Source organism: Morone saxatilis, unplaced genomic scaffold (assembly GCF_004916995.1).
Source record: "Morone saxatilis isolate NCDOM2014 unplaced genomic scaffold, NCSU_SB_2.0 Contig10, whole genome shotgun sequence".
In the NCBI taxonomy this organism is placed as follows: domain Eukaryota; kingdom Metazoa; phylum Chordata; class Actinopteri; family Moronidae; genus Morone; species Morone saxatilis.
The window spans coordinates 4,101,940-4,117,739 of NW_023339652.1; the positions used below are offsets into that span (position 1 = coordinate 4,101,940).

At 40.6% G+C, this 15,800-nt stretch overlaps 1 protein-coding gene across 1 annotated transcript in view; it reads left to right on the forward strand.

Moving 5' to 3' along the window:
* Positions 1–3,872: 3,872 nt before the first annotated feature.
* Positions 3,873–15,800, forward strand: part of LOC118342178 (mucin-5AC-like) — a gene marked incomplete in the record, with an annotated part of 20,073 nt that continues 8,145 nt past the window's right edge. The window contains 1 exon segment of the mRNA XM_035680646.1: positions 3,873–4,193. Within this exon segment, the coding sequence (XP_035536539.1) occupies positions 4,026–4,193 (168 nt within the window).

Below are 15,800 nucleotides of genomic sequence, written 5' to 3' on the forward strand. Positions count from 1 at the left end.
AAAAGGATCTCAAAACAGGAATACACACACTGTGTTTCACTTCCCTCTCTCCGTAAAACTGTTATCTCCATATTCACAGGTGGCCAACTTGTACTGAAAGTATCTGTTTTGAATGGACACTTTATCACACATTAACAAAATAATGTATATAGTTCTGCCTTATGTATCTCTGTCAGGATTCATAATATACATTTATGTAGTGATGGAAAAAAAAAAGAGTGTAAAAATATCACACAGATTAAATTTTCGATAAAGACCAAAACAACATCAACAGCTCATTCTAAGGTAACGAAAATGTCTTTATTCATGTGATTACATACTAATGCAAACATACTATGATATTATATTCCATTTATGCCAATAGATCATCCGAAATGTTACACACTGGAACATTTCAAACTGTCAAAAGATTTTAATCCGAATGCTAAATCCTGAATAGTGGAAGTATGCGACTTCGCCTTTTTCCAACACAACACTGCACACTTAAAACCAATGTGAAGAGCACAAAGAAAAATGTAAAATAACAAAAACTGTCCTTACTACTGGCAGAAAATTGTGTTTGTTTAGGACCCAATTGCTCATAGTAGAAGCAAGAAGCTAATCAGGACCTTTTAATACGTATTTAATGTTGAATTAATGCATCTGCATGATAAAAACTACCCATGCAGGGAACCACAGATACCAAAGTCTGACACCTAATGTGTCAGGATGATTTAATGAAGCTTGATGTACATTGATCTTAGAACCTGTTGCAATTAAACATGTTTGTCATGTTTAAACTTCCGTTTGGAGCTTAAAAACAAGCTTTCACCCAGATCTGATCAATGTTTGTCATGTAATAACACCATGTAGAGAGATTTAAATTCATTAAATCTCTGTCTGCTGTTCATGCCTGAAAGCTGCCATCACTTTGCTTCTAGCAACTATATTTGCTGCTGACTCCCCGCTTGGTCCCGAGGCACCAGGGGAGCAGACCCTCGTGGGTGAGCTGACTAATCTTGAAATGCTGGAACCATATTGAAAGAGAGGGCCTGAACTGAGAAATACTGGGACCATATTGTGCTACGTGTCAAAGGGCTTAGCTGACAGATTGATGAGATGAGGAAATAACGGAGCTAACCAGGGGGCGGGAGTGGAGGAGGGGGGGGGGTCCCAGCATGGCATGGCAACCAGGGTTTGGAGTCAGAGCAGGACTCCCCGCAGGCCTGCCGGGCAGATCCAGCGCAGGTCAACGCTCTTTGATTCTGGGTCCCGCGGCCGACAAAGGGCAGTACGCAGTGGGCTGGGCTGCTTTCCTTAGAGCTGCATGAAAGCTCTTGTAATTGTATTTTTATGTGTTTTGTGAGAGGCTTTGTCAGCTTTAGTGTGCTGATGTATGTGTTTATTTGTGAATGTGAAAGAATGTACATTTGCAAATATATTGCAACCAGGTCTGTGTTTTTTCACTATTTATATTTAGTCTAATAGAGCAAACAGATTGAAAATTAATTACATTTTCATCTTGAAAAGCAAGTATAATTTTACTTGCTCTAAATGTTGCCAGTGTTGCCAAATGTTGTTGTCTCAACCAGAAGTTATATTAGCTGTTAATTACCAATAAAGTGGTAGAGAAAGTATTCTTTAAACCTTTTTTCAGCCTAACGGAGAGAAACAATTCAAAATGAAATCAAATGTAATCAATATTTTATCTTAAAGCAGCAAAGCATTTTTGTCTTGATTGTGGTGGCTCCTTTGGACAAAAACTGTAGTGTTTATATCGCCTTGTTTCATTGATTTCAAGGAGAATCTGACAAAATCAAACCCGGTGGTAGGTATTAAGAATTACTATAGAAATAGCCAGTCTACTTGCTGATGTTTATGTAGTGCATATAGAGGAATCAGACGATTTCACAACCAGTTTAAAAACTCCTTGTAGTAGATTTAACAATGGATTACTTGTTTGACAAATGACTACTTGTACATAAAAGGAGGTGCTTGTAGTGATGAACGCTGCAGTTTTAGAGTCTTTCAGCTCATTGTTTTGGTTTTACAGCCCACAAACAACTGTTTTGATTCACTCTGACCCCTCATCGTTTGGAAGCAGCAGACAGACGTTTTCAGCAAAAAAAAAACCTGTAAAAACCTGCTGTACTCTACCAGATCAGCACCAAATGGCAATGGCAGACAGAGTTGGCAAGTAGCTGGTGAACAGAATGTACAGAAGCTGAAGAAACAGATATTTTATGAGGAGTTGGTGGAGACCAAAAACATAGTTAAAGAACAGTAAATATTGGACATTCATCAGGTGGATAGACAATGGTATCTGCTGGATGTGTAAATACAATGCAACTGCTGGCTCACAACTTATGTGTTTACACAGTCCCTGTCCACCTAATGACCAAAAAAAGCTCTTAATAGCTTTTTAAAGTTTTGTCTCTACAGGGAAAATGCACATTGATTAGCATCACTGTAAGTGTGCCAGTGTTAGCCAACTGTTGTCCCTCAGCTAGACTTCATGTCATATCAAAACAAAAGAAAACAGTTGACAATGTCAGTGAACAGTGAGGATTAAAATCTAAAGAATAGAGTAAATCAAGAGTCATACATAGTATTCACTACTAGGTAATAATGGTAATGCTACCAGATTTTATTGTATTTGATTAATCAGTTCAATTAAAAAAGCAGTATTAAAATATTTTGAAAAGAAAAATAGGTTTGCATCATAACTAGTAGTTCTCTTCATAAAAAAAGCATTCACATTTGTGCCACAAAAATACTGCCATTTCCAACCTTACTTCCCCTCACACAATGCATTTCTGGCAGTGTCTTAGCAACTGGTATTGTGGCATCTGGATTATCCAAAAAGCAGTGCAGATCTCCCGTAGGGCCAAACAGAGGGAGACCTCAGAGTTCTTTAGGAAGGGAGATGTAAAGGAGAGGTTGATCTTGATCTCAGATGGTCCCAAGAAGCTTTATTACATCTCACAAGTTATGCTATTATGGTCAGAGGATCTTGTGTTTCTTCCTTTTTTCTTTGTCAGTTTTAGAGACATTAAACAAAGCAGATTTTACTTTTTGCAGATTCAGGTTTTGCAAAGGACAAATTTCTTATGATTTATAAACTTATAAATCTATAAAAAGTTTAAAAGATTTATTTTATGTAGCTGACGTGGGACATGGGTTGTAGGTGTTTGGTCTGGTCACCATGGAAAACACTGACTACAGCTTACTCGTCCACAGCCCTTGTTAATATTACACCGAGACCGTATTTGGTAGGTTTTTCCTGCACTACAATACTGAAGATAAAGAACCTCAAACTCAAGTCACACTCTAGATAATAAGCTTTGATTGGAGATACAGATAGAGGGCTGTTCAGAACATGCACACACACAGAAGCACATACACCCTCCACTGAGCTCTGATTTGTGGAATTGATAGGGTCCATTGTTTCCACAGAGCTTGCCACTATATGCCCTGTAATGTAATTAAGGCCAGGAGATTTATGCTGCTGTATAGCAGCCCAGAACCTGATCCATGTTGTGTCTGGAGTCGGGCTGAAAAGCCCTCTCTCTGTCCAGCTGGCCCTGATTTCTGTTCTGGCCTCTGTCACTGTGCTGTGCTACAGTCCTGTCTACTTCTTAATTGAAAGCTTTGGTTTATTGTAGGCCTTGTTTTTGTGTTTCATGTGGAAGGAGCACAGGGTTTAAGTTTATTATTTCCCTATAAAATTGTAGCAAACTCAGAAAGGAATATTGTCTTGTGTATTTGCTTTCTTGGGAAACTAAGTGCATGAGAGAGTTGCTCCAGTCTAGCAGGATGGTAATTATTAACAGCCATAAGCTATTTAAATAGAGTGCATTTTTTTAGCCTCCCACAGAGAGACATTGCTCAGTTCCTCCGCCCTTAAATCACTCAGCTACAAAGCATGAAGGTATATTATTGAAAGAATACTTTGGCGAAATGGCAGTGTGTTCTTGTTACTGCAGGGCTTCAGTGGTAAAATGTTGACTAAGACGAGTAAACTAAAGGACTAGAGCTCATTGGACATGTCTGCTGTCGAGAGAAGAGGAGCTCCAGAGCCTCACTGGGAAAACAGTCCTTCCAGAAATCAGGATTTCAAGCGTCATCGGAGGCTTCTGGCTCGGCCCAGGCATCCCGTCAGCACGAGCACCTGGCCGCCTGACGGCTCCCAGTCTGCACACCACGCGCACAGGGTGAGTCCATCCATGCCCACCCAGCTCTTCCTAAATCCACAGCTGAGAGGCCTGCTGCCGCCACCGCCCACAAGTCCAATATCCCAAATGAAAGACACGTCAAACGCTGCTGAATGAGCCCCATGTAGAGAACATGAGAGAGAAGATCTGTAAGACCCGGAGCATCTGTCCACCTCTCTGACACTAATGAATGTTAAGTAGGTTAGCTGCTGGTGTGCCACTGTCCCACAGGTCATTGTGACTGGTGGTGGCAGTGGGGCTGTGCTTTTGTCAGGGTGCGCCAACCCCCTGTGAGACATCTAAAATGGCTGGACCGCTTACTCCTGCACACAATCCAAGCACCAATAGTCGCCATATTGATCCCCCTTGCTTGCAGATTAAAGCATAAAAGGACCTCTGTCCTGCCAGTGGGGGTCCCCACTGACTCCCAGAGCTCATTTCAGGGTCACAGAGTCCTTGCAGCCCCCTGACCCCGGACCCCAACGTGAACACACATAAACACCGGTGTGAGGCAGGACAGAAACCTTTCCAGGGATGAACCCCATTAAACAGGATTGGTTGGATGCTCACATTCATGGCTCATTATAGCTGACCCCGGGCTTTCTCTCTCTCAATCTGGGTGCTCTCCTATTCTGTCTCTGCTTCTAACCTGGCCAAAACCATGCTGAGGTGGTCACCCTCGCCTTTTGTTTGCCATTGATAGCTCGGCCGTTTGCTTGATTGTTTTCTGAACTGGATCTACTCATCAGTTGTGTTACGCTGCATTGTCGAGTTCCTGTGGCGTGCTTTCAAAGTTTTGTCTGAGCTTTAGAAACTGTGTCGCTCTTTTGTCTCAAAGTTAGTTGGTTTTGGGACAAATCCGGCTGCTGGTTTATGTAATGCAATGTGAAGTGCCACTCCCATTTCTTCAGTGGCCGACTTGAACACATTTCCACTGTGAGTGAAAGCAGAGATGTTTGGGTTATCACGGTTGGCAGTTGCAGACAGATGAAGGTAGTCTGTGTAAAGTGGAAGTTATTTGTTCTCAAAGCACTAGTCTTAAAATTGGTAACGACAAAGGGACGTACTGCTTCTGTCCGACGAGCACAGTCTCGATGTGAAAGAACTGTGTGGAGTAGTTAATTAAACCCAGCAAAATTGGTCTTGCTCATACTCTTGGCCCAAATACAGCGATGAATTACGTTCCAGAGGTTCTCCAGATATGTCGAGAACCTGCCAGATATGGCCTATGACATAGCCTGTGACATAGCCATATCTCAGCCAATTGAATGACCATAGCTGGCCCTATTCTGGCCCAATGTTGGACCAGACAATTTTCAGTAATCTTTCTTTTGGTTGTTTTCAGCAACTGTGTTGAGTGTTCAGACTTAAATTTCCTTATTTAACTACTTGTCTACATGTCTATCTCAAATGTAAATGGGCTGTGTGGGCCATCCTTGGGCAAGATCAATTTCTATGTGCATTTGATGGAGATTTAAAGGCTATAATCAGTGTTTTTAACAGTGTCTTAAATGTAAAAACTATATGAAAGGATTTGTTTAGATGAATTTGCAACGAATTATCACCAAATTCTGTGGCTCCCCTCGGCTTTACATAACTTTTTAGTGGGTTTCATTTTGTTTTTCATTTTATGAGCTACTACTTTACATTTAAGTTCCTTAAAAGTGATTTTTTTTTACATACATTACAGTGTTATATGCAGATTTACGAGAGGTACCACCGCAGTATGACCTGGATTTGTCCGTATGTGTGTTAGTGTGTCCTTGGTGCTGACCTCACCAGGATGCAGCTCTGATCTGTTGCTCTCTGTTCAGTGCCTGCTCCCTTAATTAAACATTGATTAAATGCCTATTAATGCACCCTGACTCACAGACAGGGTGTAATCAGGTGAAACAGAATTAATAAAACATCCAGTGTAGAGCTCAGGAGAGAAGGAAGGGCTCCCCTGAGAAAGACAGACAGATGGCAACAGGAATCGCCAGAGAGCGGAGAAAGCAGAGTGGGAGAGGGGATAAAGCAAAGACCAGCCACCACTTTGGTGATTAGCTCTAAATTGGTAATTTGATCTAGCCCATTCCACCTACTCATTATTGATAAGACTGACCATATTTGACCATATTTCCCCCTGCTGGTTCAGACCGGCACCACAGCACTTCCTGTCTGCATGAGTCCTACCAGCCCACGCCGCTCTGTGCTCAATGGATCTGACAGGAAGTACCTTGAGGTGGAGTTTGTGTGGAAAAGGGGGGATACACGCTGTCAACACATGCACAGTGGAAATCCCATCTGCTAGGAATCTCTCTAATCTCATCATCTGAATTGAACAAGGAAAAGAGGAGCAGCAATCACTTTAGACAAACCCTATATGGGATTATGTGCTGTACTCGCGGTGATGGGTCAAACGATGACATCAAAGACAGAAAGAGGCCATTGACTGATGCATTTTGGTTTGAACTAATAAAACACTTAGCTTTGTTTTTGGCATGGTTTTTTACAAATTAATGTTATTTCGAGTTTCATTTATTTACTTTTATGTGCACTTTAAGGACCTTTCACCCATGTTGAGTGAAAAGTTGAGACTGAACATGCATTCTTGGCGTTGGAAACAGAAATGTTTATTTACATTTTATTGTAAATTTTCAAATTTCTATTTTCCTGTAACATTAAAGGACTTGATGCTCTGACAAGGGAAATTTTAATCAATGAAAAACTATTATTGTGATACCTTCAAATGCTAAATATTCTTTGACTGTTCTATGAAATACCATAGCTAGTTTCATAATCTGTAATTGACCATTTGCAAAGCTGTGCTCCTTCTTCTGCCAGGCCCTCCATTCTATACAGAATAATAACAATGGGTTCTTGATTTCAGACAGTCGTAGACAAAAGCAGGCTTCTCATTTCTAAGTGTTAGCCGTTCATTTTGCTGGCTAAAATTACAACTCACTGGCAAATTTTAAAGATTAATTAATTTTAATTTTAAATTTTTTAAAGATATAGCCAGGTAATTAAGCTCATGTTAGCTCCATGATTTGGTTGAAAATACAAATCCAGTGGAGGCTAATATGATAGCATTCAGTACAAGCTTCCACACAGTAAAGGAATAATACACAATGCATGTACTATGATGATGATTTTTTTTTTTTAATTATAGCTTGTTACAGCGCAAAATGCAGTTAGCAAATGATATGCTCTGGTGTTGGTTAATGCTGGGTCATGTTACCACACTAGGGAGCAAGCACGTTAGCCACTTTAGCACTGCTTTAACTTGTTTCTAATAGTGAAAATATAGTTTAAATAATAAAAATAAAAAACCTTGGTTAAGCATTTTGATAGCGTTACCTCTCCTCAACCAGCTTTTAGAGACTCATTTTTGAAAGATTTATAATGACTTTCTCCAATTAAGGAGAATTTTTTTATTTTTTTTCCTCATTCATTTCTTTATTTATCTGGCTACCTTCCTTTGCTGTATTTTCTGTTTCAGTTAACATAATTTTTCCACATGGTTGTCAAAGGGCAACCCAACCCCCAGCCACTTCATTCTTTACTGTCTCAAAATGTACTTGATTTCACATTCAGCATATAATTAGTAACAACAAGGTCACTGGGCCGCAAGCACCCGTGATTTACTGGGAAATTGGTTGTTGTTCCTCGTCGGTTCATTATTCGGCTGCAATTAGGGCTTCTATTAAGGATGGAGAGCTTCTGAGGTATTTCTGGCGTAATGTGCATAATCATACGTGATGTGCTTTGTTAAATACAACAGGTACTGCCTAAATGAAGCCAATAGACAAAGGCGATGAGATGGCCAGACCTACGCTGCCCTCTAGCCTCTCATAGTGGCACTGAATGGGCTCGAGAGTCTAGCACAAGCTAGCAAAGGGCTCCACACCAGTGCACTCCAAAGAAAAGGGAAGCGCACACATGTATACACACATCAAGCTCCATTGTCCTCCCACCCTGCGAGCCCCTCTCGCCCTCTGTCACCCACTCTGGTCTGGGGTTACAGCCCATGAATGAGGGGGTGAGTCCTGGGAGGATCTGCTCTCTTGCTCCCTGGAGTGGACCAACTCTGGGGCTGACTCAGTGCTTCTGGGAGCTGCCAGGAGCTGCAAAGAGAGATGGATGAGTTGCTCTGCCGACTGCTGGGCATTGGCTGGTGATGTGTCCCCAGTGATTGATGAGTTAACACAGCGCCCCCTTGCTCCATGGGTCAAACTGATGCTCCCTTACCATTAAAACCACCATACTGTCCTGAGGAAGCGACACGTTAAAAAGAAAGGGGAAAGAGATAAGTAACAGATGTTGGAAAGTGGCTGCGTGGGAGAGCAGACTCCATCATTGAGTCTTCTGCTGTAGCAGCTAAAACCACTGGAAGGTTTCACAGCAGCTCAATAATCAAGACAGAGGGGTTATTAATGCACTGGTGGGGGTTTAAATGTCTCTGGAGAGCCCTCTCACTGTGTGGCTTTATATTTGTTTTGCCAGGCTTCAGTCATTGTTCTCAGCCTGGGGGCCCACAGAGCAGGAGATTGAGCTACTGAAAGAAGTTCATCTCTGAACTCTTTTGACTGATCAATCTCAATCTGGCTCTGATCAGTCTGTTTTTAAACATAAACATGTACCTGTGCCCTCGTTATGTAATCAATATGTTTTTTTATATTTGTCTTCTTTTCTTGCAGAGACCCATTTATGTGTCTTTTGTCAGCAAGGCCATCTTGTGGGATAGAGGACTCTGCCACCACACTGTGAGTGCCCCAAATACCATTTGAACTTAATAGCAAGAAAGGAACATGAACAATGGTCCTCATGCAAGAATGTTTTCATTTTCCTATCCTAAATCTCTCTTACTTTTTTCTTTTCGTGAGTTTTCCAAGTTGGATTCAGTAAACCCTCGAAACCACACAAACTTTTTTGACTTGATCATGAACATAAACGACACCACTAAAATGCTTTAGGCTACCTGTTTGCACTTCAAAATGCAGAGTCTGAAGTCCTGCTGCTGAAAATACGCAGATGAAAACAGAGACCCAGAAATATTGAAATCACTGAGTTGTACCATGACAGAAACAAAGAGGGAAACGGTTGCCATGACTTTTAATGCCAAAACAAATTTGCACAACAAAATCAGAGAAAGTCAAGAGTGTGTGACATTCACAGATGATTACACTGTCAGGTTTAACAGAGGACACTGACCAGCATAAAGACCCTGACGAGACCCAAAATACTCATGCCAGTTAGAAGTAAAGTAAAGAACCACTGAGTGAATTGGTATGCCATCATGTACATCACACTGATACTGTGAACTTGGATTTTTACAAAGCATTACAATTCCTAAAACAATTGATTTTTTTTCCTCCGTTGAGAGAGGCAGACTATCTGTGCATGGCTTGTACAACAAGTCTGACACACTTGTACGTGCCACTTCAAACAGAACAAATCTGTTTATACGATTAAGGCACATTGATTTTGGTTTTATGGATCGATATCTGCATGTTTGAGAGCTATTTATTGATGTGTCAGATATTTTTACAATTCACAATTAAAATTTGTTGAAAGTGCTTTTATTTATTTATTTATTTATCCAAAACCCAAAGATATTCAATTTACAATGACAATATAGAGGATAAAAGCAGCAAATCTTCACAAATGATAACCTGAAACGAAACCATCCATGATAAATGACATAAATAATGAATCCATCATTAAACTTATATTCACTGATTCATAAAGCTTTTCAGACATTAAACCAAATCCTAATTTTCTTGCTTTGTGTCTATCAAATAAAAAGAAACACACACATACACACACCTATATACACACACACACACACACACAGACACACTCACTCCTCCTCTTCTTCTTTCTCTCCTCCAACACTCAAAAGTCCCCACCTCTCCCCTTTGCTGAAAAGAGCCCGGGAGTGGATGTGCCACAATTAACAGTGGGGTTGCCATGGGGACAGCAGAGTTGTGTGGGCTGGCTTCCTGTCTTGGCCTCTGGTTAAACAAACAAGTAAAGTCGGCAGACAAAGACGCTTGCTGGTCCTTACAGCCTCATTTACATCCTCAACTGCCTTCAGCACTTCTGCATTCAGCAAGTTCATCAGGCCTGGCATCACCCTCTGCCATTCTCCATCTCTCCACCGCTGTTGCTATATGTAGTAAATCACGAGGGCATTGTGATGGTAAAACTGCTCCCGTCATGTACCAACCCAACTTTTTACAACAAGCGTGTCCCTGTCTAAACAGACAGACAGCCGACAAGAGGCTGTTGACCCAGCAGTCTGCTTTATATAGGCGTCAAAGCTCCCGTACTGTCACCAGGGACACGAGCTGCAATGGGACCGTCCAGGTCAGAATGCACAGGTGCCCAAACACGGCAACAGAGCCGCAGAGCTCCAGTTTAAAACTTAATATATGTGTGTTTTTTTTGCACAAGGAGTTCAACCCTGGTTTTATGGTTTCACTAGCCGACTCGTTGTTGTTTTCTTAAATAGTGGACAGAGAAAAGCCTTGTCACTCTGCACACTTGTTACTGATAACCCATGATGATATACAGCAGACATTAATCAGACCTTTTAACAGAGGTTTATTGTTAAATGTTGTACTTTAATGTCATGTAGTCAGCAGTCGAAAGTACATTTACTTAAGTTAGTGCTGGGCGATATACCGGATGGACTGGTGTACCGGTTCATATACCGCTATACCGGTACATAGGTGAAACAACTGCTGTGACAATTTTTTTTCTTGTGCAACAGAACATTTGAGGTAGATCTCTTTGATTGCTTAAATACAGAGGTGGTAAAAATACATGCATTCTTTACTCAAGTAGGAATACTGAGAACTTCTTTACTCAAGTAAAAGTGAAAAAGTACAGGTTCTGAAATATGCCGCAAAGTATAAAATAAAAAAATCTCTGTTGTCTGTTTCATCTTGTTAGGTTGTTACATTTTTTAATGTTGTTTTCAGCGTTGTCGTTGTGTTACATCTGTCTGGGATACACACTTAGGGATTACAAATAAAAAGTTGTTAGAAAAATAAATACTCAAGGTACCTGAAAAAACTACTTAAGTACTGTAACGTACAAATAATTTGTTACTGTACTTAAGTACTTCTGCTTAAATACGTTTTTATTTTATTTCACTTTATATGGTTTATACAATAATTACAAAATATTTTGTTTTCAAAAACAAGGAAAGTTATCTGTACGAGTATTAAAAAAAATATATATAAAAAAATGTAAATCGCATACTTTCTCCCTAAACAAATGAATGTAAAAACATACTTCTAATGTCATGTATGTGTTCTGCTCAGTGATGGTCAAACATCCAAGTGAATACGCACAGATAACACATCTTTGAGTGGAGTGGGGAAATAGATAAACAGCTTATGGAATATAATACATTTTTATACATCTAAAGATTATATAAATTATGTCAAATTAGTTCCACCTCAACCAACCAATATCATTGCTTGGTAATGCAGTTATGTAGCGCATTGATTTGAAACTTCTACAACAGCGCAAGCAAGCTCCATTAATCAGCTAATAGACTGTCATAGTGTTGGCAAAAAAAATGCAACCCCACCAGTATGGTCCTTTAAACCGATTTAGCATAGTGTTGCTACACCATTGTTGGACTCAAGATGTTCACTTAAAAAAATAGCAATAACCAAAAATGTTGTCTGTAAAAATGAGTCTTTTTTATTTCATGGATTCTTCTTCCTTGTCAAAACCAGGTGCCTACATTACCCACACTGCAGACTGTGTTTTGAGAGTGTTATGCAAGTAATTGCTGATGTAGCCTCGAGATGCTAACCTCAAGCAGAGATGAGGAGCGGTCTACAGATTTCTGGTCACTACCACCCCCAACACTTCGGTGCTGTTAAATAAAGTATTTGAATACTTCTTCCACCACTGTATGTAATGCCGACTTTGAGTCCTGTCATCCTGTGCTCTGCTGTTGTGTTGCGTTGTTTCAGGCTGTGGAAGCTTCAGGGGAAGAGTTGCAGGGCCCTCTGGGACTGCGCGGGCCTGTAAAGGGGGGTCATTGTCTAACCATCGAAAGTAGAAAGTTGCTCTGAATGCTAAGCTGTATCTGAGCCTGGCTTCTGACACGAGCTGATAATCAGATTTACTCCCCTGAATCCGCCGGACTCCACAAAGCGCCCCACTGTCGTCGTCCCCCGCTTCGCCTCTCGCCGGCCCCCTCGCCAGCATCCCGACCCTTCATCCACCCTCCCTCCTCCCCCGCAGCAAAGCTAATTACACCCCGCAGAAACACAAATCTCCATGATTTAAAAAGTCACTCTTTTTCAGGGGTTTAACCTTGTTAGAGCCTAAGCCTGGCTTTCTTGTGCACCAGCTCTGTGAAGAATTCTCTGTTCCTGCAGACACTGGGACATAGACACACTTCTGTCTTTGCTCGTAGTCGTCCGCCTGTCAGAGGGTTCACTCGGAGGCAGTGTAATTAACTGTGTGTGTCCATGTGTGTCTGTATCGCTGCTTATGTATGCTGTGTGTATATGTGTGTGTGTGTTTAGAGGTGAGGGGGGGTGAAGGAGCACACGCAACTCTGTCCTCTGCAGGCCATCTGGGACTCTGACTAACTAATAGACTTCCTACATTCATCGAGCAGCGCTACTTGTACGTCTCAATCAGGGAGCTGTTGACCACAAACAGGCCCATAATGACATTAGCCGGTTCTGGCTGTGTGAGGACAGCGTGTGGGTTGCCTGACGCCAGGAGGTCAGCCTGTTTCCTGGGGGCCTGCAGGGCCCCCGAAGGAGCCCACATGAGTGTTATGGGTGTCAACAGAAACTACAGTATTACCTACTGTCTCTGATGGAAATGGCTTCCTCTGTGTCACACTTTCCAGTAACATTAAACCCGTTTTCCAGTAATGAGTAGTGCAGCAAAGTACTAATATTCATCCGAACGGTCATTTTAACTAATTGTACTTTTTACTGTAAATATTAGATTGTAGCTGACATGTCAACAAACAGTAAGCAACATCTCATTCAGCTTTAGTATTCAGCATTGTCATTGTCTTGAGAGATGCACAGATATATGAATTTGTGGATATCGTGGAAACAAATGTTTTTGAAATCGAGGAATTCAGACTATATACATTTAGATAGATGGTTTCCAAGTATCCCAAACTTATAAATTCAGTTGTATTAAGTCGGTCAGTAGCTTCTTTATGAAAATGTTTTGCCTTCATTTTTTACAGAAGCACACAAGCTAAAGGGAACTAATACCTGAATGTAATATCACTGTATTAAAGAATAATTCTGGTTTATTACAACTTATTTTTATAGTTTTGGCCATCATTTCTATCTGCTATGATTAACATTGTATTCACTAAAGTAATTGCTCTGAGATCTGGGAGCAACATCCGCAGCACTCGAAATGTCATTAATTAGCCCTAATTGCAGAGAAAAACTGTGTACACACAACCACAGTCGGTACAGAGTTTAACCTGGAAGTCTGTCTTTAAACTTGACAATTGACAGTTTTACTGTTTGTCTTTGTTTTTGTCTTGTGAATAAGTTTGGCCAATCTTGGTCTTTGTTCACAACCTGTGTTTCAGATTTCTTTTCGAGATCTTTTTTGTTAGAGAAAATGAGACCCAGGTTTGACAAAACCTTTCAGAAGCTGTTATGGAGCTTTCAATCATATCACACAGTCTTCATCAGCAGATGGAGTTTTCCATGTCGTCAAATTGTATATAGCATTTTAAAGCCCTAACCCTAACCCTCAGTCCAAGTTATAATAAACCTTAATTATCCTTTAATAAGAATAGTTTTCTGAGTATAGCATCACAATACTGTTCCATTAAGAGTCAGTAAATGATATTGAATCACGGCCCTTTCAGTACTTTCTACTGATCCAGATGTGTGAAGTAAAAGCAAGACAAGGCAAGTTTATTTGTATAGCAACTTTCAAAAACAAATTCAAAGCAAAAGTGCTTGACACATGGGAAGAAAAGAATTTAGATGACAGTTAAAACAGGTAAAACAATAGAATGAGAAAAAAAAGTGATAAAGAAGGACTCAGTTTTTTGAAAACGTCAGAAGACGAGTGAAGTTCTTTCCAGCTGCAGGTGTAAACAGCTCGTTCTAGCACAGAAAACCTGTCAGTGTGACCATGTGTGATAAGATCAGTGTGTTTAACTGACGCGCAGCTTTGTCCTGCACTGTATGCATGATTGTAATTGTGTGTATGGATGCATCAAAAGAGCTTTTGCGTGGGTTGTAATGACACAGACATGCGTTAAACATTCGTGCCCAGACTTGCTGTGCAGAAGGTTACGGGTCTGATGACACCAACCTGGAGTCTAGCCTCACAAAGCCCTCCTCAGCCGTTTGATGGGCCTGAGTGACAGGTAATGAGGAGGCCGTAGTGGAAGAAGAGGAGCGAGGAGGAGAAAGGACCCCATCACTGGCTCTTGTTCTGCTTTTTCTACCTCACTTCTCCCTCTTTACATCACAAGAATGCAAATCTTTAAAGCCTCCAGATCTGAGAAAAGGGAATCAGTTGAGATGGTGCAGGGATTTAAAAGCTGATCCTCCCTGTGTGAGTCACAGACAGTGACCCCACCTTCCTCCCCCTACTTTCTCCCCCTTTTCTGTCTGTCTGAAGGTCTCCTGGTTCATCGTTGTATTCAGACAGATGTTGTATCTGTGCATTTTCTGTTTGTTTTTATTGTGTGTTAAAAGGGTGAGGAGCTGAACTTTGTTTTACATGAAGCTTAAATCCAAGTCAAATAAAGCCCCGCGTCTGTGGGCCATTTATTACAATTGTTTGCTCTCTAAAGGCCACTGAATGAGTCATTGCAACCAAGGCTGTACGCTGGGCTGGGTTTCACTGGTTGGCATGCTGCAGGCAGCCGTCCGTCCCTCCACATATCCAATATTGACCGTCCTGCCTGCTTTTTATCTCCCATGTCCTGACAGTGTACTCTGAGGAGGTTTATCACCCTTGAGATAATTTTCCGCCTCCTTTCTTTTAAGCCGGAGGAAGGTTGTGGGTGTAAGAAGAGAAAACTGGAGTTACTTTTATGTGCTGAGGAAGAGGAGGAGGTGTGATCTGTTTAGTCAACACAAGGGGGCAGTGGTGGCACCGTGCATCCTTTGAATTCTCCACCAACAGTGCAGCAGGGATCCCCATTCAGGCTTTTATTTTGTAGTACAAAAATGTGACCCAGTTACTTATATTTTGTATTTTGATTGACACGTAGGGCAATATGTTCTCAAAAGCAAATGTCACCACAGAATGCAAAAAGGTTAAATTGGAGGATTACAAGAGTATGTACCATATTGTGAAAACATTAAATAACCTTATTTATATCTGTATATTAGTTCATATTATATATGATATATATTTATATTTGTTTGCCTTTATTTTTTGTTTAAATTTAAATGTATTGACTGCATAATCTTTTTTAATGTTATTTTTTCTTTTATTTATTTAAATTATTAATGTATTAATTGTTATTAATTATAATATTTATCAATAATTGAAGTTTTATGTTTTATTCAATATATTTTATTTTGTTTTATTTAAAAGGGTTAAGGACATTTTTGTATGGATACGTATTGAAAA